The sequence below is a fragment of the Elephas maximus genome, chromosome X (assembly GCF_024166365.1).
Source record: "Elephas maximus indicus isolate mEleMax1 chromosome X, mEleMax1 primary haplotype, whole genome shotgun sequence".
NCBI lineage: Eukaryota > Metazoa > Chordata > Mammalia > Proboscidea > Elephantidae > Elephas > Elephas maximus.
The window spans coordinates 68520063-68546148 of record NC_064846.1 but is presented as its reverse complement, the minus strand read 5'-3'; the positions used below and the strand labels follow the sequence as shown (position 1 = coordinate 68546148).

The following is a 26086-nucleotide window of genomic DNA, read 5'->3' as shown; positions in this document are numbered from 1 at the left end:
AAAAATCACTTCCACGGCTTATTGATTAAACTGATCAACAAAGAAAGGCTGAATATTGAGAGTCCCTGATTTCAGTTTTTGGTAGGTTCTGGATATCAACGGTACATATATGTCAGAATCACACAATGTAGAGAATCAAATGCTAGATCAAGAGTTAAGACATAGTTGGAAATACATATTTGAGAAGATTACATGCTGAAACCAAGAAAGAGTTTCTTTTAAAAGGGGGATCTAGTTGCCCAGAAGTGACAGCTTGTGATATGCTCCAAAATGTATGTTGTTTATAACATATCCATCCGTAAATCATGTATCTTTCTACCTATATTTCTGAGGCCTCTGGAATACAGAAAGATAAATTCTGAAACTATCACAAAATGCATCTTACTACTTGATGTTAAAATCTAGAGCCTTAACCATTTTTTGTTCCCCAAAGTACGCAAAATGTTAACTTTATAGCTTTTTATACTTCAGTAATGAAAAATGATGGTTTCCCAGCAGCTATTAAACGTGGTTAGCCACAACAGAGTAATCCTGAGGAAATTAGTTCCGGCATAAAAGCATCTAAAATATACAAAACTTTTAAAATCTCAGTTAATCATTCAGGGAAGAAGAAAGGTGCATATTGTATATCTGCAGTTTCGCTGCAAAGCTGCCACAGCCTAACGTAAAGTTCAATTTACAGTAAAAAAAAGAAGTCTGATTTTGCAAGAAACCCATAAAGTAGAAGCCATAGTTATGGATGAGTAAATAAATAGCCTTAGGATCCAATGTTAGGCACTTTTAGTTAAGCATTTTTAACTTTTTGAAGCAGATATGAATGATACATGTAAATTATTGCTTACCATAAAAGACATTCTCACCCGAAAAAGACACATAGACATACAAAAATGTACATACAATACTTAGGTGTTCACATAATTCTGTGATATCCTGAAAATCCCCAAATAAGAAATTTCTGTTCTACAAATGCATTAAGGCAAATTATTAAGATTGATTTCCTCATTTAGGAAAATACTACAATTTTTCCATTTAACAGTCAAGGTAACTGTCTTAAAACCACAGAAGAAGTTAGTGACAAAAACGAAACCAGAACCCAAATGCCAGATTTTTATTTAATCTTTTCCACTATAGCACAGGGCCCCATCATGAGCTAAGCAAAAGGAAGCAAAGTGAACATGAACTACTGCCATCTGGCCTCATCACTGGAGTGTTAACTTTTTTCTAAAAATTTAGGATACATCTAGAAATTGATTTCACAGATTGGGTCTGGACAAAAACTACAAAATTTGGAGATAGTTTTGATTTCTTCTTATCCACTGTAATGGATTTCACTAGGGCTTTAAACCCCCCACTGAAAATTCCATCAGAATTTAATGGATTAGTCAAATCACAGGCTTGTAGATATTCCTGGACAATGTGCTGAATTGCTTGAAAAGTATAGCTTGCTTAATCTTCCAAGTTTAACTTCCTTTCATTCCTACAGCACCTGCCAATTCATGCATTCATTCAGTGTACAATATAGTAGGGGGTATTGTTCCAATAATGTGAATCAGGTTCAACATGCAGAGCATTTGTTAATTTTGAAAATTAACCTTTATATCCTAAAACCATATGCAGCTCTCCAAATCCAAGCTGTCTACTAATGAAATAAATCATTTAAAATATTCAGTGCCTCCTTTGTACAAGGATATCTCTTCACAAATAAACATATAAAAATAAATTTCCCGGAATGGTATAAACACACACATGCAATATTTAAGACCAAACTCATCCAGATCTTAGGAGGAAAAAAAAAAAAACTTCCTTTTACCTGGGAGTGGAAGAAGAGAAAAATTTCGCATATGTGGAGATATTACAATATCGCTACCTTTGTTAACAGCTTCTTCCAGGTTCTTTAAACCTTAGAAAAGGTTCCAGCACTTTCATTTGAAAACTGAATAATGTCTGGATTTTGCAGTTTGTTGTAAACGGAACGGTGAATACTAGTCAAGAAAACAGAATGACTCTAGATGTTCAGTTTGTGTTCATTATTTTATGCTTTAGATACTCTGGAGCTGTAGAATCATATCTAGCTACAGGAGTATCTTAAGAATTAAAATATATATATTTATTTTAAATCATATTCTTTTGATATTATTCTGTATTATTTAAAGGGATGACTAACAATATGTCTCCATACTTAAACATTTTGGAAGGTGGCTGAATAGTATGGTGAATTCAGGAAATTTGGAAAATGTGCATATAGAAATACATCATCTATAAATTGACTGTTTACTCTGCTCAAAATTCACCAGATAATTTCTCAGTTTTTCACTTTCCATAACGTATCTTCCAAGGTTTCTCTGTTCTAAGACTGATGCAATAATTCCTATGTATTTAAGCTTTCATGTATTAATTTAAGTAATGCATTTTATCACTCACTACATGTCAAACCAATCATGAATATGGCACAGAACCCGGCAACGTTTCGTTTTGTTATACATGAGATGTGCTATGAGTCAGAGCCAACTCGACGGCAACTAACAACATGTCAAACAAAATTCACTATCATTAAAAATAAAGATTAAAAAGAAAAAAAATTACTTGAAATCTGTTTCAGAGACTACTTCAGGATTAAAGGAAACATTTTGCAGAAGATAGATAGGGACATTGAGGAAACCCTGGTGGTGTAGTGATTAAGAGCTACGGCTGTTAACCAAAGGGTCAGCAGTTCAAATCTGCCAGGTGCTCCTTGGAAACTCTATGGGGCAGTTTTAGGGTCACTATGAGTCAGAATCGACTTGACGGCAGTGGGTTAGATAGGGACATTATTCATTGCCATTATCAATACTACCCACATATATGAATTCAAGTGAAATGTTTCCAAATAATTATGTTTTTCATTGGCTTTTCCCAGCATGTAGGCTAACCCAGAGGTTTATGGAGTTAACTCTTTCAGATCACTAGTTTCCTAAGGAATAATAACTCTTGCTCCTATGTATCTACAAAGTAAGGCAGAAGAATAAAACAATTGACTAATTCTGGCCAAAAAATCCTATTCAGTTCAATTTAAAAACAACAGAAGCAGAAGCTGGTTATTTTATCTTAAGCTATCTGTGTTATTACTTTACTTTTCTGTTTGACTTTGTATATGTGAACAAGTCCAACAGAGACAAGTTAAAGCATTGGCGTTAATATCTCAGAAAGCAGCATACTTCAAGTTGCCTTCTTTTCCAAAACATTTTCACTTTCTTTTCATGATATTTTATATATCCATCACTAAGACTGATGCAAACATTTGAAAATTTTAACTCACCTGAATTTAAAAAAATGAACATAAATCATATTACCCCTGGCCACATGAACATGTGTATAAAAAAGCCACAAGTTTAAACTGCTTAGTATATATTGGAATGATGTGGACAAAGAAAGATGATAAAATAAACGTAACTAAGCTTCATTAAAAGACTTTGGTATTAAAAAATGTTACAGTTTCTTATCAGTAAAGTGTTTATTACTTTGTTCATAGTTTGCTTAATGGAAATAGTGTTAACAATGAATTCCGTGCCTGTATCATGGTATCCTTTTGAGTTTATTCAGAAGAGAATTAGAGATGATACAGTTGTAGGAAACTTGAAAATGTTTGTGGAGAACCTGACAGGACATCTTGTACTCCCTCCCATTAAGTTTTTATTCTCACCGCTGCACTGAAGTAGCAGTTGCCAAGATCAATATTTACCACCGTGTTACTATAGCTAGTGATCAGTTATAAGTTCTTATCTTACTTGACCTATCTGCGGCATTTGGACTACATTCTTCAGTTAGCTTCTTGGACCTCAACCTCTATTGTTTCTCTAACTCCAAAGCCATTCATTCTCAGCTTCCTTTGCTGTGTCCTCCTCATCCTCCTGGCCTCCAAGCATTGTAGCGCCACAGAGCTCAGTCCTTTGACCACTGCTTTATCTTGTCTCACTCTCTTGCTTAACTAATCCATTCCCATGGCTTTAAATAACATCTATATGCTGATGACTCCTAAAGTTATATGTTCAGCTCATACCTTTCTCCTCAGCTTTACCAACTTCCTCAAAACTTAACTCCTGATTCCCTTCCTCTAAACGTGCTCTCCCTCAGTCCTCACCATCTCATTTGTTATTGAAAAAAATGTGTACATCCAATCATTCAACAAATTCTGTAGGCTTTACCTTCAAACTTACAGAACGCAGCCAGTTAACAGGTGTTTTGGTGTCCTATATTTTTGCTGTAACAAATTACTACAAAGTGGCTTAAAACCATGCAAATGTATTATCTTACATTTCTGGAGGTCAGAAGCCCAAAATGAGTCACCACATTAAATTTATTCCATTAAAAATTCAACCCTATATGGTAAGCAGAATAATGGTCTCCCAAAAATGTTGACATCTTAATCCCATAGCCTGGGAATATGTTATGGGGCAAAACTCAAGGTGTTGGCAGAGCTACATTCCTTCTGGAGCCTCTAAGGGAAAATCCGTTTCCTTGCTTTTTCCAGTTTCTAGAGGCTGCCCGCATTCCTTGGCTCATGGCCACATCATTCCCACTTCTACTCATACTACTCTCATCTCCTTCTTTGAGTCTTCTTCCTCCGTTATTCCTTTTTAAGGCCCGTTGTGATAACAATGGCCCCACCCGTATAATCCAGGATATCTCAGAACGTTCAAATCATTAATTTAGCCACATCTGTAAATTCTCTTTTGCTATGTATGGCGACATATTCACAGGCTGTGGAATTAAGACATCAACATTTTCTGGAGGCCATTATTCTGCCGACCATATTAATGGAATAAATTTAGTGTGGTGACAGGAAACTGTGTCAAAATCTAAGCAAATCGTAAAACCATTGCCAAGCTAATATATGAGTCAGAATATGAGAAAAACATATGCATTAAAGTAGAATTTTGTGTGTGTGTTTTATAGTTCTTCCCAGTACTGCTGAAAGAATGGCTGCAGACTAGTCTGGAAGTTCCCATTTTCTTTAAAAAAAAAAAAACTTTTTGTCGTTGAGTCAATTCCTACTCATAGCTACCCTATAAGACAGAGTAGAACTGCCCCATAGGGTTTCCAAGGAGCGAGCTGGTGGATTCAAACTGCCAACTGTTTGGTTAGTAGCTGAGCTCTTAACCACTACGGCACCAGGGCTCACATTTTCTTATTTGCAAAGAAATAAATGGAAAATTTCCAAAAATTTAATTTAAAACCTCGCCAGGTCTTTATTGAATACCCAAACTCATTTGTTTCTAGCCAGAGGTGAAGATTCAAGTGACTTTTATCTGCTCTATACCTTGACTAGTCCTGAAAATAAACATGATGGTATTTGTTCTTCTCTTTGTTATCATAGACCTGAAAATCCTTTGTACTGATTACTATACTCAGTAAAAATAGGAAGCTAAAGATGAGGTACTTGGACGAACTGTCTAGGAAGAGCAAAACTTACACGTGAGAACTGATTACATAAAATTCTTGAAAAGCCCAGGAGGCCAGACATCTACTTGAGACAATTCTCACCTCCTTACAAGGGTGAGTTTTATACTGATATTTACCCATTGCAGAGAGTAGGAATCCCTATAATCTATGTGGCAGAGGTCAAAAAAACTGTGACTAGATACTGTAAATGGAGTGACTGGGGAAAGAAAGAGACAGAACTGAGTGTCCTGTGAGTTTCTCCTGTCTACCTCTTTCTTATTTCTGGCTTCTTGCCTCATTGGCCTGCCTAGTCTCCACATTTTCTTTCTTTCTTTGTTTCTTTCTTTGTTTCTTTGTTTCTTTCTTTGTTTCTTTGTTTCTTTGTTTCTTTTCTTTCTTCTTTCCTTCCTTCCTTCCTTCCTTCCTTCCTTCCTTCCTTCCTTCCTTCCTTCCTTCCTTCCTTCCTTCCATCCTTCCTTCCTTCCTTCCTTCCTTCCTTCCTTCCTTCCTTCCTTCCTTCCTTCCTTCCTTCCTTCCTTCCTTCCTTCCTTCCTTCCTTCCTTCCTTCCTTCCTTCCTTCCTTCCTTCCTTCCTTCCTTCCTTCCTTCCTTCCTTCCTTCCTTCCTGCTTTAGATAAAGGTTTACAAAACAAAACCAGTTTTTCATTAAACAGTTAGTACACATATTGTTCTATGACATTGGTTAACAACCCCACGACCTGTCAACACTCTCCCTTCTCAACCTTAGGTTCCCTATGACCAGCTTTCCTGTCCCCTTCTGCCTTCTAGTCCTTGCCCCAGGGTTGGTGTGCCCCTTTAGTCTTGTTTTATTTTATAGGCCTGTCTAATCTTTGGCTGAAGGGTGAACCTCAGGAGTAACTTCATTACTGAGCTGAAAGAGTGCCCTGGGGCCATACTCTCCTCAGGGTTTCTCTAGTCTCTGTCAGGCCAGCAAGTCTGATCTTTCTTTTTGAGTTGGAATTTTGTTCTACATTTTTCTCCAGCTCTGTCCAGAACCCTCTATTGTGATCCCTGTCAGAGCAGTCAGTGATGGTAGCTGGGTACCATCTAGTTGTGCTGGATTCAGCCTGGTGGAGGCCATGGTAGATGTGGTAGCCTAATCATTGAGTTAATACATTAGGTCTCCAAAAGTGCAACTTCAGCTTGAGAGAAAGTGGCATAATCAGGCATTAACACTTTAGGACTCATTACTAAAAAAAATGAGCCTCTATTCACTAACCAAGGCTCTAAGAAAACAATGCACTGAGAAGATCAACTTGATGTAATAGTAGGAACAGGAAATTTACCTAGTTGTAGACCTGATGACGGAGAACAAGACCAAATGGGATACTGTGATGAAGCACATTCTGGGGCAGCCATTTAAGCAGTTTTTGTCACGATTAGAAGAAAATTATATATAATATTGCAAATGGAGTGGGCATTGCCTATGCACTGTTTCCTTTATTTCACTCATTTTTTTTTTTTAATTTGGCTATAAGAGAGAGTGAATGATGAGTTGAGACTGAAAGGAATTTTGGAGGATATTAGCGGTCTTAAAGATAAGTTATCAGGCATTTTTGCAAGTTTCTATTCTTTCTGACAACTTACTAAGACATCTACATTCATTAAGTTTACACGTGAAATGATCTCAAAGATTATTCCAAAGGCATTGATTTTGTGGCATTTTAAGGGAGAAACTTGTACAATGGAAGGTCTTTCTTTGCGGTAATATGTGTCTTATGGCAATCACAGATTTATATGATTTTTACCATGATTAACTGTATTTGAAGTATAAATTGGTATGTTGTAGTTGTTGTTAGGCGAAGTGGAGTTGATTTCAACTCATAACAACCCCATGTGACAGAATAGAACTGTCCTTGTAGGGTTTTCTAGACTGTAATCTTTATGGAAGCAGATTACAAGTCTTTTCTCCCACTGGGTGTGTTTGAACTGCCTACCTTTGAGTTAGCAGCCAATCACTTAATGGTTATGCCACTGCCCTATAGGGTTTCCAAAGAGGAGCTGGTGGATTCAAACTGCTGACAATTTGGTTAGCACCAAGCTCTTAACCACTGTGTCACCAGGGCTTCCCCACGGCTCCTAGTCAAATTTGATTAATATAAAGCCATAAATCTAAGAAAATTTTAATCTAGCATAATAAAATTATATGATACGTGGATAATCTTAGAATTTGGTGTTTATTGATTAAATTATCTGAGCATTTGGCATAAAAGAGTAATATGCATTAAGGTTCTATAGGGATGGTACTGGGAAATAGGAATATTTATAATTTAAATACACCACTATACTTTCATTTACTATTTGAACATATATAATGCAGTTGCTCAGATAACAATGATTAAATTTTATCAGCCTATCACATGATGAACATCTTCATTACAGGCATTATCTTTAAAATTCTTTATATTGACCCTGTGTAATTCTGTTGCAAATCCCTAAGCTACTATGAGAACAAAGCCCAGTTCTCATAGGAGCAACAAAGGCCCCTCTTTGACCATGTTTATGTTGCTAAATAATTCAATATAAATGGGATCTTTGAAGAACTCAGAGGATTTTCAAGGCAGCAATTGCCCAGGACAAATTTCTTTGGGACAAAAATCTAGTGAGATTTTATTTTTACATAATGTGTGAATCTCGCCTGGAATTGAAAGTATAGATTTCTTTAAACTTCTTAAATTCATTCACCAAATACTCAGGGTTAGTATGAAATGCTGTTTTGTCCCTTCTGACATGAATCTTGACGTGTCATATTTTGGAAACTCTGGTGGCATAGTGGTTAAGAGTTATGTTAACCAAAGGTTGGCAGTTCGAATCTACCAGGCGTTCCTTGGTAACACTATGGGGCAATTCTATCCTGTACTATAGGGTTGCTATGAGTCGGAATCGACTTGATAGCAACGAGTTTGTTTTTTTGTTGTTGTTGTTTGTATTAGAATACTGTTCTTTTCCCCCATCTAACCCTCCTAAATTCAATAGATAATTGTTCAGGATTGGGATGCAACTACAGAGGTCACATTTTTTTACCTGCATTTTTTTCTAGTTATGCATCAGGCAGATAGCTTCTCTCTTTTCCTACTCATTGTAATTATTATTTTCCCATTCTTACTTATTTGGATTTACTTTCTATTACACTTTTCAGTCACCAACCCCCCCATGTTCTTAACTGATTATTGTAGATCGTAGACCAATTCAGGTGAAAATGTTTTCTTGGCATATTACTTCAGATTCCTAGAAGGACCTCTTGAGGAATAAGAAACTTCATGGTTATATGAGGGCTTTAATATAATCATAATGCATTTTCTGGTGGTTCTTAATGAAAGGAAATGAAATTCAATGGTAGCTTAGTCTAGTATATTTTTTAACTGTAGAAATCATCTCAATTCAGTTCATTACTAGTTTATTGATACAAACCTAAACATTGCAGTATGTATGTTTAGTAAGCAAAGCTGTAAATGTTTTTAAAATAGTGAATTAATAAGGTTCTAAGTATTGAAAACTAATTTCAATTACTATTTTAAATAGTATGTCTACATAGATAATTTTTAATCATTTAGTATTGAATTTACATTTACAAAGCCCAGTTCTCATAGTAGCAACGAAGGCCCCTGTATGACCATGTTTTTGTTGCTAAATAATTCAATATAAATGGGATCTTTGAAGAACTCAGAGGATTTTCAAGATAGCAATCTCCCAGACAAATTTCTCTTAGACAAAAATACAGTGAGACTTTGTTTTTATATATAATGTGTGAATCTTGATTAAAATTGAAAGCATAGGTTCTCTAAATTTCTTAAATTCATTCACCAAATACTCAAGGTTGGAATGAAATACCGTTTTGCCGGTTATGATATGAATCTTGAAGTAAGTCATATTTTATGAAATGAAATAGGACTATTCCCTCTCCCTGTTACACACTTAAACATAATGCCTGTATCTTGATGTGAGGAAACAAAGGACCTATAATTCTTTAATTCTTGACTTTTAATGGATTTTTGGAAAAAGAAAGTTAACGCATAATTGTTATAGCCACCAGCTCTTTGATAAAACTTTTTGCACATATTTTGTGTTCACTCTGAAAATCATGGAAAATAAAATAATACACGATAGCATTCTCTGTTTAAACAATCAGTGTCAGAGTTTCATTCTTATATCTGAATGATGGCAAGTTAGAGTAGACAGAGATGATACAATTATAACTCATTGTAATTGTAGACATGCCTTAATGTTTTGGTATTACCAAACCTAATATGAGTATGAAATTGAAAGAGAGATTTTTCATTTTACTTAATCATTAGGAAGACTTCCTGCAAGCAAGATTACAGACTAATGGTAGTGAAAAAGACATCATTTTTTGTGTGTTCTAGAGAATTTGAAAGGTTAATCCATCTTTTATCATAGATTGGTAGGATAATCTTGGTACTATTGATGTACAGTAGATCCTCTTTATGATGGCATCCAGTTGATATACAGTAGAATTCCTTTATGACCTTTTTTGATGGAGATAAGCATGATGCTGATAAACCAAACTGTCTTCCGTATATCATGCTTTCATTGCAGTAAGTAGTTAAATCTTTAGAAATCTACCTTTATCTACAGTATATCTGTCTCCATGAATAATAGGGATATTATAGTTTTTGATTGATTATAATCACATTTAATATTCTGGGCAGAAATTAGGCCAAAATATTTCTCTACTTTTCTTTTCAAATTCAAAGTAATACTTTTATTTCAAATAGATCATTCCTACAATATGTTATAAATTATCATGTGTTTTTCCTTAAAGAGGTTTGTGCCTGGAAATGTTTCCTAGTGACTGATACACTTTTAAAAGTGAGCAATAAACCCATGAATTAATTGTACTTTCATATTTCTTACAAAAATTCAGTAAAGAATATTTATATAAAAGCCTCCCTGGGGTTTGGGGACTATGGCTTCAGGGGACATCTAAGTCAATTGGTGATATGAATTCTACTAAGAAAACATTCTGCATCCCACTTTGAAGTGTGGCATCTGGGGTCTTAAATGCTAACAAGCAGCCATCTAAGATGCATCAATTGGTCTCAACCCACCTGGACCAAAGGAGAATGAAGAACACCAAGGTCACAAGGTAATTATGAGCCCAAGAGACAGAAAGGGCCACATGAACTAGAGACTTACATCATCCTGAGACCAGAATAACTAGATGGTGCCTAGCCACAACAGATGACTGCCTTGACAGGAAGCACAACAGACAACTCCTGAGGGAGCAGGAGAACAGTAGGATGCAGACCCCAAATTCTCATAAAAAGACCAAACTTAATGGTCTGACTGAGACTAGAAGAATCCCGGCAGTCATGGTCCCCAAACCTTCTGTTGGCCCAGGACAGGAACCATTCCAGAACACAACTCATCAGACATGGATTGGACTGGACAATGGGTTGGAGAGAGATGCTGATGAAGAGTGAGCTACTTGTATCAGGTGGACACTTGAGACTATGTTGACATCTCCTGTCTGGAGGGGAGATGGGAGGGTAGAGGGGGTTAGAAACTGGCAAAATGGTCACAAAAGGAGTGACTGGAATGAGGGAGCGGGCTGACTCATTAGGGGGAGAGTAAGTGGGAGTATGTAGTAAGTTGTATATAAGTTTACATGTGGCAGACTGACTTGATTTGTAAACTTTCACTTAAAGCACAATAAAAATTATTTAAAAAAAAGCCTCCCTGTATTAAGCTGCTGAATAACCAATTGCTCTCGTTCATCTGAGCTTGTTTATCTCCTATTGGAGAGAAAAAAAAGTATTTTGATGCAATGGCTTAACACTACTCTTAACCTGCTCTACCAATTCATAAAATCTAAGAAAATGTTTAGCTATTAATTATGAATTATAAGTTTAGAAGTTTTTAATGCTTTCATAGCCACTTTCAAACACTTAGAAATCATTTGAGAGATTAGCCCAGGCACTACTTACATATTTTTTTCTTTAGGAATTTATGATAACAGCAATGACAATAATTATTTTGAAAATGAGGGCTACATGAAGCTTAAAGCGGTGGGTGTGTGTCTTCATTTGGAGCTAAAATTTTGGTAGTTATTAATTTGAAACATCTGTGTCTATAGTGTGGAGTAATTTTCAGCTGTTTCCTGAGAGGTGAAAGCAAGAAATAATTTAGTGAGTAAGCAAACATAAATTGTTCTTTTAATGTGTTAGACATGATTCACTGATATTTCCTGATAAAATGTGATATTTATACTATGGAAGTTCTAATGATCTGATGCTTAATAAGAAGCTGATGATTATATAACTCTTCTACTGAATATCTGAGGCTCCTACATTTTCATTATTAGGCACATTTCTTAGTAGGCTTTCAGTAGGAATATAGAAATATGGAAATACTGTAGTTTTGTGTAGTTACTCTTTTGGTCTCTGGTGTATAGATAAAGTATACTTAAATTATAAAAAAAAATGGGAAAACGTCTTCTCCTTCAAATAAAACTGATAAACTGGAACTAAATGAAAATTACCTGAGAAATAAATATACTTTATTTTTATTCCACTAATGTCTATGACAGATATAATCTCTCCCAAATGCTCCAGGGCAGTTTGACTCATGGAAGTACATGATCTCTGGGTCTTACTGTCTAGATTTGGGGGCTTGTCAGGATCAGACCTCTTCACAGGAACATTAAGAAAAAGCTTTTGGCATATGAACATTTCTACATGTACGGTTAAGCTTTTTGAAAAGCATTGTTCTTCTATGGATGACCTCTTTGCACAGAATGATAGCTTTATCCTTTTCCACATCATTATGTTTTCAGGGGGAAAATCCTGCTGTGCTACATCATAATAACATGTAATCTCCTTGCTCAGTTTAGCTGAGATTTTTGGAGCCTCTGTTCATAGAAGCTGTTCTTTAAAGCTTGATCTATAATTTTGCAGAATCACCCTAGCAGAAGGGCAAGAGGCTTTAGAAGAGTGATACAACTATTAAAACTCTTAAATGAAGATTAGTTTCAAGTTTTACAATCCACTACCAAACCATCTGTCAAACCTCATGTCAGGTTTTGTTAAACCTCTGAGCTCTCTAAGTGTTAATTCATCCCCCTTCTATAACATCCTCTCTTCCCTAAACACACACACACACACACACACACACACACACACACACACACACACACTTTTGCTTGTTGATGATTAAAAGATCTAATTAAGTGCTCCAAGCTTGTTGATTTTTCCACCTAGTGATCTGTTACCCTTAAAGACAATTTCAAAATAGCTGTTTGCCTTTTGCAGATTCATTGGAATCCTTCTGGATTCCACCATTTTCCCCTTAGCCGACACTACATCAAGAAGGAAGACCGGCACTTTTCTGGTTGATACCAAACCACTTCAGAGAGACTCAGGCCAGTCTGGCAAATATTGGACAAACCTATGAAATAACTCAACACTGTTTTTTTTTCTTAAGCCTTCACCATTTCAGCTGTGGTGATGGCAGTTATCTTAAGAAAAGTTAAATATAGGTTTAAAATAAACGTCAGTTTATATTACACTGGTGTTAATCTTTCCCCCACCATTCTGTCCACCACTATCAGATTTTGCTTTCCATTTAGAAATTCATGCCTTTTGACACCAATTTACAGGAGCCCTGGTGATACAGTGATTAAGGCTCAGCTAAAAACCAAAAAGTTGGAGATTCAAACCTGCCAGCCACTCCTTGGGAAAAGCTGTAGCAGTCGGCTTCTGTAAAGGTTTACAGCTATGGAAACCGTATGGGGCAGTTCTGCTCTGTCCTATAAGGTCAATATGAGTCAGAATAGACTGGACGGCAACATGTTTGGTTTTTTGACACCAATTTGAAAGTAAAAAACAAGACCACATAAAAACCAAAACAACAGACAAACAATAAAGGGTGATCAACAGGGTCCTGTCTGTGCTAGACATAGGTTTGCATGTCCCTTTAATTCTGACAAATGCATGCCAGTTACCCTGTACACCGGAAATATTAGTAAATTATGTATTTTCAGTTCTGGATTCATTTCCAAAAAAACATGATGTAAATTCAATTTGTGAGTTCGTAGGGGGATAACTGTACCCGATGTAACTTATTATGAAAGCTTAGTGTTGTCATATTTCTTCAAGCATGTAATCTATACACTGCTTTTAGAAAACAGAGTATCTTAAGGATACTTGAGAGTTTAAACTGAATACTAAGTATCAAGCTCCATTTTTAAGCCTTTTCAATCCAACTCTTCTCCTTCTACCTCTTTCCAAAAGCCCTAATTCATGTCTAAACAAATTTAGATACATTTTATAATCTTTTAACTAGGCAATTAATTTAAACTTTGAGTAGTGGATTTGAGCTTTAGGTCTACTTTTATTTCTCTTTAGTATGAACATTCATAAATATGATTAGTAATAATTTTCAAATTTTGAAGATTTCAGGAACTCTCTAGTTTTATAAACCAACTTTTTCTTCAGAACATCAACTATTCACAAAAGTTTTTACATAAGAGTAAATTATAATAAAAATAGGTTGCTTTCAATATGAGCTTATGTAATAATTATAAAAATTAAAGAGTAATTAATGTCTGCCTTCCCTTTTCTCTCCACTCTCACCTATCACAGTATGGTGGTATTTATTATAAAAAACAAACAAACAAACAAAAACTTTGCATTGAGTCGGTTCCCACTCCTAGTGACCCTATAGGGTTAACTTTTATTTTAAATATATACCAAAAATCTTATGTATGTAATTGGAATTTCCTGTGTCAAAATTTTTGAGATGTCACATAATATTTTATTGATGAGAATTGGGACTCATTTGTGAATGAGGAGAGAAGGCTTTGGGGTCATCAACATGTCCCATCACTCTCATGGCTGCTCAGCGCCTCTGTCTTGTCCTGAAATGATCATTTCACTTAGGCAGGAGAGAGAGAGGAGAGAGTGTGTGTGTGAATATGTGTGTATGTGTGTGAGAGAGAGAGAAGTAGAGAGGTAGGCAGAGAAAGATGGCTAGATGGTTTCTTCTGCATGTTATTAGGGAAAATGTAGCCATAATAGTGCAAGGGCATGGGACAATTATAAAGTGCCAAGAGGCTTATTTTAGCCATTCAATATAATGCAATAATCCTACCATTCTCATGTTATACTCATTTCACAGTTGATGAAACTAAGATTAAGTTTAAATAAATTGACACAGGATGTAAAAGTAGTAAGATGTAAAGCCAGATGCAGATTCCAAAGGCCACGCTCTGTCCATTGGTGTACCATATTGCTGAGTAAATTTTAATCTCTTTTAAATACCTTTCTCTTGCTCCTTATATATGGCCTGCCACCTCTTGAATTACAAGATGAAAAGATATGCCAGGAGGACCTTAAGAAACATTGAGAAGGGTAGGAATTAACAAAGGACTTTTCCTATTCCAGAAAATCTCTGACACATATTCACTGTAATTGTAAAATGTGCCCTGAAATTTATTATAAAAATTAAAAGTTGATATTTTGCCATAGTACTGTATAGTATTGCTGGACATTATTTCTATAGTAAGGATCTAGATTTCTTATAAGGAAATGAATAAAAATATATTAAAGCTTATAAGCGTAATCATTAAAAGCATCACCCACATAGTTAGATGTCCGTAGACACATGCCATTGTGCTAGATAATACATAGGACTCTCAAAAAAAAAAAAAAATCTCATCCCTGCCCCCCAGAAGGGGTTGTGTAGGATGATATGCTGATTGGAAAAAAAAATTTTCTTATTCTGTCAAAAACATAGCAATAAAATAACAATAATTCATTAGTCCTACTCACTTGTAGTCTTTGGTAGCTAAAATAAAGTGATGGCTGTAACAATTCAGAATATCACATTTTTGTAAAACATGAGATTCATGGTGTGCATATGATTACTCAAAAAATGGCAGCATACTTAAATTTCTTGGGGAAAACCTGCTCCATTTGAGAAAGTAATGCAATAGCTGAATACAGCTTGTCTGGGTTCTCTTTTCGTTAAATTTTGAGGAAACAATAATGTAATGTTGAGACCGTAATCAGAAATATCATGATCTTATTCTGAATGCAATTTCCTTCCCGTTAGGTTTGGGTAACAATAAAATTTCCGAGTGGGAGAATAAAGGATGCCTTCCACACTTCTTAAACCATCACAGAAGCAGTCTGGGTTTACAGTCACTTTGGGATTAGACAGGTTAAAGTTTGCAGTTAATGTGTCAAGTTGCTAAACTTCATAATTTGTAAGACATCGTTCAGAAAACATAGAGTTTAATTTGAGAAGGACAGTAAGAAGGACAAGCCAGATTTAGAATGTTGGATCACATTATCTTGCTTCATAAGCCTTTTTTGCAAAGCAGTTATATTTTGGGAAGTGAATTTCACTCTTTTAGGTCACTTGTAACAGCGTCTCAGTCTTTTCCTGAAAGACTAAATTCTTGGAAGCTGGAAATATTTTCCCATTTAAAAGCTAATTGACTGAATAAAAAATTGCCTTAAAACTTTCTTTCTTTTTGCCTTAGACTGCCCCCCCCCAAAAAATTGGGGAGATTTAATAGAGTTATGGGCGTTTACTTTGAATAAATGCTTGTTTGAGTCGGCCTCCCCCACCTCTTCTATAAATAAAAGCATTTGAGAAGGTGATATATAATTTTTGTAAGCCATAAAATTTTTGGAGTCTGAGAAGTGAGGTGATATAAATGAACACATTTTCTCTCATGCACCTTGATTTCTTTAGACCAACAGGGCATCACTGTGAAATAATGTATTAGTGCTTAAAAGAGCTAATGCAATTTTAAACAATGTCCAATTCTCTTCCAAAGTTTAATGTATGAACTAGGAATATCTGACTAAGGAATAATAAGAAGATCCAATATCTATCCCTCCTTTTCATGGAAGTATTATTTTTTTATTGTTAGCAATAATGGCAGTGACACTTCTCAAAACTCTGAGATCAGTGGTAAAACACTTCTTTTCAGCAGTGTGCACTGTCTTAATGTGAACTGGATTAAAATGAGACTCAAATCTGTAAAGACTGTGATTATTATAAAGCACTTTAATCTTTTCTTGACAGTTTGACATCTAATTCCATAAAAGGCAAGATTCAGTTTGGTTCAGTACCGGGTGCATGTAAGGAAACAGAAATGCACGTCTGTGTTTTATTTCTCATGTGTCACTGATGAATTATATCTCATTTTAATAATAAAAAGTAAAGCATAAATGTATTTGAGCATTAATATTTCCTGGAATTGCCGTTTCTCTTACTTGCATTATATTTAAACTTCAGCAGTTCTATATTGGAGTTGTTAGGCAACCTCCTAGTTATTAGCCTTATAACTGTAAGGTTTTGGTGAAAAGGAGTAATGGGAAGAACATTGGCCGAGGTAGGAGTATTATTTTACATTTAAGTCACTTTTTACAAAACAAATTTTAGTAAACTTTCCCCAATATTTGAATTTTGAAGCATACAAAAAACAGAGGTGTTTAATTACTGTGATGGTTAATGTTATGTGTCAACTTTATTAGGCCCTGATTCTCAGTAGTATGTAATTATCCTCAATTTTGTGATCTGATGTAAGTATCCTCCATTTTGTGATCTCCTATGCGTAACATAATATGATCATCTATACGATATTATTTTCTGACATCAGCCAATCATTTGTAAAGGGAGTTTCTTCAGGTGTGTGGCCTGCACCTAATATCTATCTCTATCTCTATCATCTATATCTGTATCTCTATCATCTATCTCTATCTCTATATCTATATCATCTATATCTATGGATGTTCTGAAAAGGCTCACTTGCTTGCTCTGGGTCCTACATCGGGCTTGTCATCACCTGACCTCTGGTTCTGGGACCTGAGCCAGCAGCCTGCTTTATTGCCTGCTGATCTTGTGGTTTGTCAGCCTCTACAACTTGTGATCAGGCAGTCTGCTGTTTCACCTACTGATCCTGGGTTCATCAGCCCCTGCGGCTGTGTGAATCAGGAGACGCCTGATGCCTGACCCATGGACACCAGCCTCTACAACTGCATGAGCCATTTCCTTGATATAAACCTCTCTCTCTCTCTGTATATATATATATATATATATATTATACACACACACACACTCTACACCGGTTTTGCTTCTCTAGAGAACCCAATCTAAGACATTTGGTACCGAGAATGCTTCTAGAGAAACAAAATTGTAAGGATGAGCTTTCTAAATTGTTTCTCAAGTATGACTATTCTTAAAGGCCCTGATGACTCTGCCTCCAGTAGTAAAGAGGGTGCTGCTAATCCATGGTGTCAGGCGGCAATATTAACAGGAAAATATCACCACCAATAGATCGAGTGAGTATTGGTGTATTGGTGAGAAGTGAGGGACTGGGTGATTTCATGTTTAATGCTTTTCTACATTTTTGTCAGAAACAGAAACATAAGGAAGCTGGTTGGTTGGTCCTGCTTTCACTAGACAAAGTGGTGAATGAAAGAGGAACCCCAGGCTTCAGAGGCAAGGCTCAAGTATCACATAAAAGACCGGAAAGTTGCCACTTGTGCCCTGAAAGAAAGCCTTATTTCTTGTAGTAATAGAGCTGAATTTTCCCAAAACCAAACCCAGTCTTATTGTAAAAGTGGCTGAATTAAAATGCCAGTTGAATTCCCAATGTCGAATGGTATCTGAAGATAAATGAAGGCATTGATTGGGAAGAAATGGGATCTTGAAGCTTGAGATGGGGACACATGGGCAGATAATCAGGAAGCTTGGGACACTGTGGCACTAAATTCCATTGAATCACTCCTGCCAACAGATTCAGCCCTCTTACTCCCATCCGAAGGGATTGGTCCATCTTTGTGGGCTAAGCCACCCTCCACAGGAAAGCCATTATCCCTTCTACCACTATCTCATGAAATTAACCCATTGTCTGAGATATCACCTAAGGCAGCTCCTGGGGCATTCCCTGTGGCATTGCCTGAGGTAGATGCCTTATAAGACACTGCTGAAATGATCCTAGGACCCACCCCCACCACTCATTTTTTCTCATTTTTTTTAAGACCTATAACTAGACTTAAGTCTCCCTGAGCCCTAAAAGGTAAAGTGCAAAGTGTGACTCAGAAGGAAGTATGCTACACTCCAAAAGAACTGCTTTACTTTTCTAATATGTACAAACAGAAACATGGGAAATATGTATGGAAATGGCTATTAAGGATGTCGAATAATGGTGCAAGGAACATGAAGTTGGATCAGTCTGATTTTATTGATATGGGCCCATTAAGCACAGATTCTTCATTCAATATTTCAGCTTGAGATGTTGGGAAAGAACCTAATAGTTTATATGGTTTGTTAACTAAAGTATGGATTACATGGTGACCTACAATAAATCAAGTTGAAGTACCAGACCTGTCTTGGTATACTGTAGAAGAAGGTATCCAAAGTCTTAGGGAAATTGGCATGTCAGAGTGGATTTGTCAAGTTAGACCTGCAAATCCACACATAGAGTACCTAGAGGAAACACCTTTTACTACAACAATGAAGAACAAATTTGCAAAGGGAGCCCCCGAATCCCTGAAGACTGCTGTGACTGTTATTTTATTTAAGTCAGATTTGACAGTGGGAACTGCCATAACTGAATTAAGACACCTACTTACAATGGGGCTGATTGGGCCCTTGATGGTAGAAGCCAAAAGGTGGCAATCAGTCAACAAAGATAAGGGGGATCTGGTTACCATAATGGACACCAGAGCTACTTGTTTTAAATTTTGACAGTGCTGGAGAATATGAAGCAGCTTGGTATTATGATTCAAACAATGTTACTTTTCATCAAAATTACTGCAGTATTAGTTTCTCATATAAGTACTGTTTTGCCTTGTGATTTTAGGTTGATTTGACTAAGAGGCATTATCAAGTTTTCAGCAAAAACTAGTTTCCAAAGCCATTCAGAGTTTGATAATGGTGGCTGAGGATGGTTCTTCTCATTTAGAAAAATTTAAATTTTGGACCCAAGGGGAAAAAAAAAATCACAGTAAAACTTTGCCATTGCTATGCCAACTGCTTGTGCAGTAGGACGAGTCAGCTTGTATTTCTGACAAAAATTCACAAAACTGACAATGGTTCTTTCCACAATTGTGAATGAAGTTCACTGTTAACCATAATGGTTCAAGAATACATAATAGATTCAAATATTTTTCTCATAGTACCTGCTAATGAGTAATACAATAAATAACTGTAGGCCTTGAACATCTTACATTTTGACAAATTTTGTAAATTTGTCTAACTAAGCTGTTTTCTCCTCCACACTGTTATAATACTTCTTAGCAGATTCTACTTCAGGTTGTACTGAATTAGTGTTTTCTTAAATTCTTTGAACATATTCTCAATTGTAGTTGTTCTATGAAGTCTATAACAGTTAGACTATTCATAGAGTCTTTCATAGAGTGAATTCTGTCACTTCAAACTCAGCATTGCCTCTTCAAATAAATAACAACTAAGCAGTGTTGGTAACATCTGTCAGCTCATCGAGAGACAAAGAAAATCACTCAAAACCATTTTCTTAGTTTTTTTTTTTTTTTATTCACTATTGATGTTGTTCTCAATTGTTTCAAGTGTTTGGGTACAATCCATGTGAGAAAGCTAATAGGCTTAAGTTTATCTTCTCTGGACACCTTTCTTTCGCTGTTGCAATCAAACATGATTTAATTAACTCACCATTGGTAAAGGGTCTTCTTTACTTGACTAACAGGTGAGTCTCAGAAATTTACTTTGGTCACAGTGTCGTTTTGGTTTTTTATTTCTGTGAAGAAATTCTTCTGTGATGAGATACTCCATTTGAAATTTCTAATTTTTCTGTTTCTTTCCTGTGAGTTGGAATATTGTGATGAGTGGTGTCTGATAAAGTTGACGTGCACTGTATTCTTTTTTTTGTTGTTACAACTATAGTGTCGTTACACAGCAAACACAGTGCTTTGCCATTTAATTCAATCACCAAATTATCCATACTCCACTGTGCCTTAAACGTGCAACATTCCAAGTCTGATTTTCTTTTCTTTCTTGTTTTGACAAAATGGGTATTCACTTGTAATTAAATAAATAAAATAAAATTTTGGAGTATAATAATACATTTTTCACTTGAAACCGTATCCAGCAATAACTGCATCACTGCAGCACATGGATCAGCAGGGTGAATTCATGAGAGCGTGACATAAGGTCTCTGTCACAACCACTCAACTCTTCTTTTGTAGTACAAAAGCTTCCAGCAGTCACTGAGTTGAGTTCTCTCAGCTTCCTTGAAAAATTTCTCCCTTTCATAGACCAAACAACATTTTGCCAAATTCTTTACCTCATATGCTAAAAGTAGTCATTAAAGAATGTGTGAGTATACTTTCAACTGTTTCAAAACAACAGAACATACTCCATGTCCTGAGGTAAACTAAATGAACATAGACATCTTTTCAAGACTTTGATAATTATTCTGGGTTGGTAGGTCAGCATCTGTGGATCACTTCATAAATCCCTTAGCATTTATAACATTTATTAAATATTTATGTACGATAGAGTAAATGTGTGTGATGTGGTGACACACACAGGATAGATGGTGAATTAGCAAATATAGCTCATGAAGCCATTCAGTTTCAAAGGCATTGGACTGAAATTTTCCATCCTAAATTTCAGCCATTTGAGTATTTTAAGTTGTCCTTCACAATTCCATTTATGTGTTTAATGGAACACTTAAATGTGACACTGGAATGTAAACTCCATGAGAAAAGGGTTTTTTTGTTTGTTTCTGTTTTTTCTCTCTTCTGTATCTCCAGCACCTAGACCTGTGTTTGGCACAGAGTAAGCACTCAGTAAATATTTGAAGAGTTAATGAATAAGTAAACTCTGATGTCTAGAAAGAGATAATTTACAATAGTATTTTAAATACCTGTGTGCAATGTATACTTAGATTTTACACCATATTTTTTTATTTTAACAAACTACTTAAAAAATTCTTCTGTATTTTTTCTTTTACAGACAATGAAGGAGGTTGTGCGATCTCACACCCCCATGAAAGAATCCACCACTGTGGAGATCTGGACTCATCCTCAGCCACAGGTATGAAGGCAAATACTTCTCATAATTCCTCCAGTTTCCTTTTAATTGAATTTTATGAATGTTTAAGAACAATTCTTAAGTAGTGCTTTTCAGTGTGTGCTATTCAGATGGTTTTGTGCCAGATTCTATTGTTGAACATATGACAGTAAGTATATATTTTTCCCTGGTGTGGGCTAAAATTGGAAACCCTGGTGACATAATGGTTAAGAGTTCAGCTGCTAACCAAAAGGTCGGCAGTTCAAATCCACCAGGTGCTCCTTGGAAACCCGATGGGGCAGTTCTATTCTATCCTATAGGGTCACTATGAGTCAGAATTGGCTTGATGGCAACGGGTTTGGTGGGCTAATATTAGTGGAATTTGTTTCTTTGGTGGGTCAGGTCCACACATTCCTCTTCTAAATGGTTGTCCATTCCACCAATGTTTAAACCTTGTTCTGAAATCATGGACTGAAAAAACATTGAGAACTGCTGCTGTATAATTTGATTTAACTTTAAGGTTTAACATTATATAAGACTTTTTGTTTATATAATTAGGCAATGTTAACTAAAACCTCACTAAAGCACATTCATTCAGGGGGAAGACAGCCTGAATGAAAAAAAAAATCATTTGTACAGTATTTTTAAAGAATGATTATTCATTTCAATCAAGACAGCTTAAAAGATGGCTTAACAAATCCATTTGAATGTGTTTTCCTAGTAGAGGCTTTAAAGGGACTTTTAAAACTAGAGACCAGTGTCTAAACACTGGCTTCTTGGTTTTGTATGGCAGGGTAACTTACTGTTGTTAATAAGCTAAAGATCCTGAATCTGACACTTTGCGTGTCAAATTAACAGGCATAAACAGTTCTCTATCTAGTTATTTTCAAATATCTTATTGGTTACAAGGGAAATACATTAAGAAAATGTGGATAAATAAAATGTCAATCTATAGTATTAGGAAAGCAGCCCAAATGGAATGGAAGGAGCATCGTAATTGTCTATGTTATTTCACATGTGCTTCTGGGAAGGTTAGGATGGACTGTGAAACCGCATGTTCAGTGATAATAATAGTACACAAAATTTTGCAGTGTTAATTTACACTCTCTGTGAAAAATTTTTTTTTTTTTTGTGAAGACATGTTTAATTAAATAAAGGTATATTGTAACCCAACATCTGTCCAAATTGTCACAAGTTTGAAATTATTCAATTGTGATTTAGTGAAGTTTTGCCAGATTCCAAATTCTGGCTTTCATATATTGCATACAAGTCATCTTTGATTCAGTCTCAAGAAAATTGGTAAGCGTGTAGAATGCAAGGTGAATTTAACATAATAACCCCATCTACCTCTGTATTTAAGAAGCATCTTGGAATATTACTATCAGTGTATCGATTCTTTAATTAAGAAGTCTTCAGAATAGTAGTTCTGAGGAAAACTAAACAATTTTTTAAAATGTATACCTTAAAAAAAAAAAGGTCCAACAATTTGACCTACCAATATGACGTAATGTACAACTGGAACAAATTGAAATGTGGCACTGTTTCTCCACTAATATAAAGGTATTCTATAAGCAATAATTTATCTAGCCATGTAGTTACTGTTGTATTCTATTAAGTGGAGTGTAATATCATTGTTTTTGTTGTTAGGTCCTGTCGAGTCGGTTCTGACTCATAGCGACCCTATATACAACAGAACAAAGCACTGAGTGGTCTTGCACCACCTCACAGTCATTACTATATTTGAGCCCAATGTTGTAGCCACTACGTCAATCCATCTTTTTGAATGTCTTCTTTTTTGCTGACCCTCTACCTTACCAAGCATGATGTCCTTCTCCAGGGACTGGTCCCTATGAATAACATGTCCAAAGTACATGAGACATGGTGCTTCCAAGGAGCATTGTGGCTGTACTTCTTCCAAGAGAGACTCATTCTTCCTTCTGGCAGTCCATGCTATATTCAATATTCTTTGCCAATACCATTAACTCAAAGGCATCAATTCTTCTCCGGTCTTCCTTATTAATTGTACAGCTTTTGCATGTATATGAGGTGATTGAAAATATCATGGTTTGGGTTAGGCACACCTTAGTCTTCAAAGTGACATCTTTGCTTTTCAACACTTTAAAGAGGTCTTTTGCAGCAGATTTGCCCAATGCAATACGTCGCTTGATTTCTTGACTGCTGCTTCCCTGAGTGATGATTATGGATTCAAATAAAATGAAATCCTTGGCAATTTCAATATTTTCTCCATTTTTCATGATGTTGCTTATTGGTCCAGTTGTGAGGGTTTTGGTTTTCTTTATGTTGAAGTGTAATCCATACTGGAGGCTATAGTCTTCGAGCTTTATCAGTAAGTGCTTCAAGCCCTCTTCACTTTTAGCAAGCAAGGTTGTGCCATTTACATATCAAAAAAAATATCACGGGTTGTTAATTAGTCTTCCACCAACCCTGATACCTCATTCTCCTTCATGTAGTCCAGCTTCTCAGATTATTTGCTCAGCATACAGATTGAACAAGTATGGTGAAAGGATACTACCCTGATGCACGCCTTTCCTAGTTTTAAAACACGTAGTATCCCCTTGTTCTGTTGGAACCACTGTCTCTTGTTCTATGTACAGGTTCCTCATGAGCTCACTTAAGTGTTCTGGAATTCCCATTGTTTGCAATATATCCATAATTTATTATGCTCCACACAGCAGGTGCCTTTGAATAGTCAATAAAACACAGGTAAACATCTTTCTGGTATTCTCTGCTTTAAGCCAAGATCCATCTGACATCAAGAATGATATCCCTTGTGCCATGTCCTCTGATGAATCCTGCTGCAATTTCCAGAAGTTCCCTAGCGATGAACTGCTGCAACCGTTTTTTAATTATCTTCAGCAAAATTTTACTTGCATGTGATGTTAATGATATTGTTCCATAATTTCCACATCCCATTGATTCACCTTTCTTTGGAATGGTAACAAATATGGATCTCTTCCAGTAGGTTGGCCAGGCAGCTCTCTTCCAAATTGCTTGGCATAGATGAGTGTTCACCTCCAGCACTGTATCCATTTGTTGAAAGATCTCAAATGGCATTCCCTCCATTCCTGCCTTGTTTTTCACCATTGCCTTCAGTGCAGCTTTGACTTCTTCCTTCAATACCATCAGTGCTTGATCTTATGCTACCGCCTAAAATGGTTGAACTTTGACCAATTGTTTTTGGTACAGTGACTCTGTGTATTCCTTCCATCTTCTTTTGATGCTTCCTGTGTCATTCAGTATTTTGTCAATTGAATTCTTCAAAATTGCAGCTCAAGGCTTGAATTTTTTCTTCAGTTATTTCAGCTTGAGAAATACTGAGCGTGTTCTTTCCATTTGGTTTTCTGACTCCAAGCATTTGCACATTTTGTTATAATACTTTACTTTGTCTTCTCCAGCTGCTCTTTGAAATCTTCTTTTCAGCTCTTACTTCATCATTTTTTCCATTTGCTCTAGCTACTGTAACGTACAAGAACAAATTTTAGAGTCTCTTCTGCCATCCATGTTGATCTTTTCTTTCCTGTCTTTTTAATGACCTTTTGCTTTCTTCATGTGTGATGTTCTTGATGTCATCCCACAACTCATCTGGTATTCATTCATTAATGTTCAATGTGTCAAATCTCTTCTTGGGATGGTCTCCACATTTAGATGGGATATGCTCAAATTCATACTCTGGTTCTTGTGGACTTGTTTTAATTTTCTTCAGCTTCAATTTGAACTTGCATATGAGCAGTTGATGGTCTGTTCTTCAGTTGGCCCCTGGCCCCTGACTGATAATATTGGGCTTTTCCTTTGTCTCTTTCCACAGATGTAGTCAATTTGATTCCTGTGTATTCCGTCTGGCTAGGCCCATGTGTATAGTCACCATTTCTGTGGTTAAAAAGGGTATTTGCAATGAATAAGCTGTTTGTCTTGCAAAATTCTATCATGGGCTCTCCATCATCTTTTCTATCATCAAGACCATATTTTCCAACTACAGATCCTTCTTTTTTTCCAACTTTCACATTCCAAACACCAGTAATTATCAATACATCTTCATTGCATGTCTGATCAATTTCAAACTGCAGAAGCTGGTAAAAAATTTCCTCATCTTTGGCAGTAATTGTTGTGGAGTAAATTTGAATAATAGTCATATTAACTAGTCTTCCATATAAAAAAAAAAGGTGATATTATACTACCACTGACAGCGTTGTAGTTCAGGATAGATCTTGAGATGTTCTTTTTGACAATGAATGTGAAGTCATTTCTCTTCAATTTGTCATTCCTTGGCCTAGTAGATCATATGATTCCAGCCTAAGACTAGGAAGAAGGACCTGGTGGTCTACTTCTGAAAAAATTGGCAGTGAAAAACTTATGAATAGCAGCAAAGCATTGTCTCATATAGTGCCTGAAGATAAGCCCTTTTTAAGGCACTCAAAAATACAGCTGGAGAAGAGCTGCCTCCTCAAAGTAGAGTTTGACCTTAATAACTTGGATGGAGTCAAGGTTTTGAACCTTCATTTGCTGATGTGGCAAGGCTGAAAATGAGAAGTAACAGCTGCAAACATCCATTAATAATCAGAATATGGAATGTACAAATCATGAATCTAAAAAAATTG

At 35.9% G+C, this 26086-nt stretch overlaps 1 protein-coding gene across 2 annotated transcripts in view; it reads left to right on the top strand.

Moving 5' to 3' along the window:
- PCDH11X (protocadherin 11 X-linked) overlaps nucleotides 1-26086 on the top strand; it is an 857900-nt gene that overhangs the window by 378626 nt on the left and 453188 nt on the right. For both annotated transcript variants that reach the window (XM_049872539.1, XM_049872538.1), the window contains one exon: nucleotides 21414-21494. In XM_049872539.1, coding sequence (XP_049728496.1) covers nucleotides 21414-21494 — 81 coding nt within the window. The remainder of the gene's footprint in view (nucleotides 1-21413; nucleotides 21495-26086) is intronic.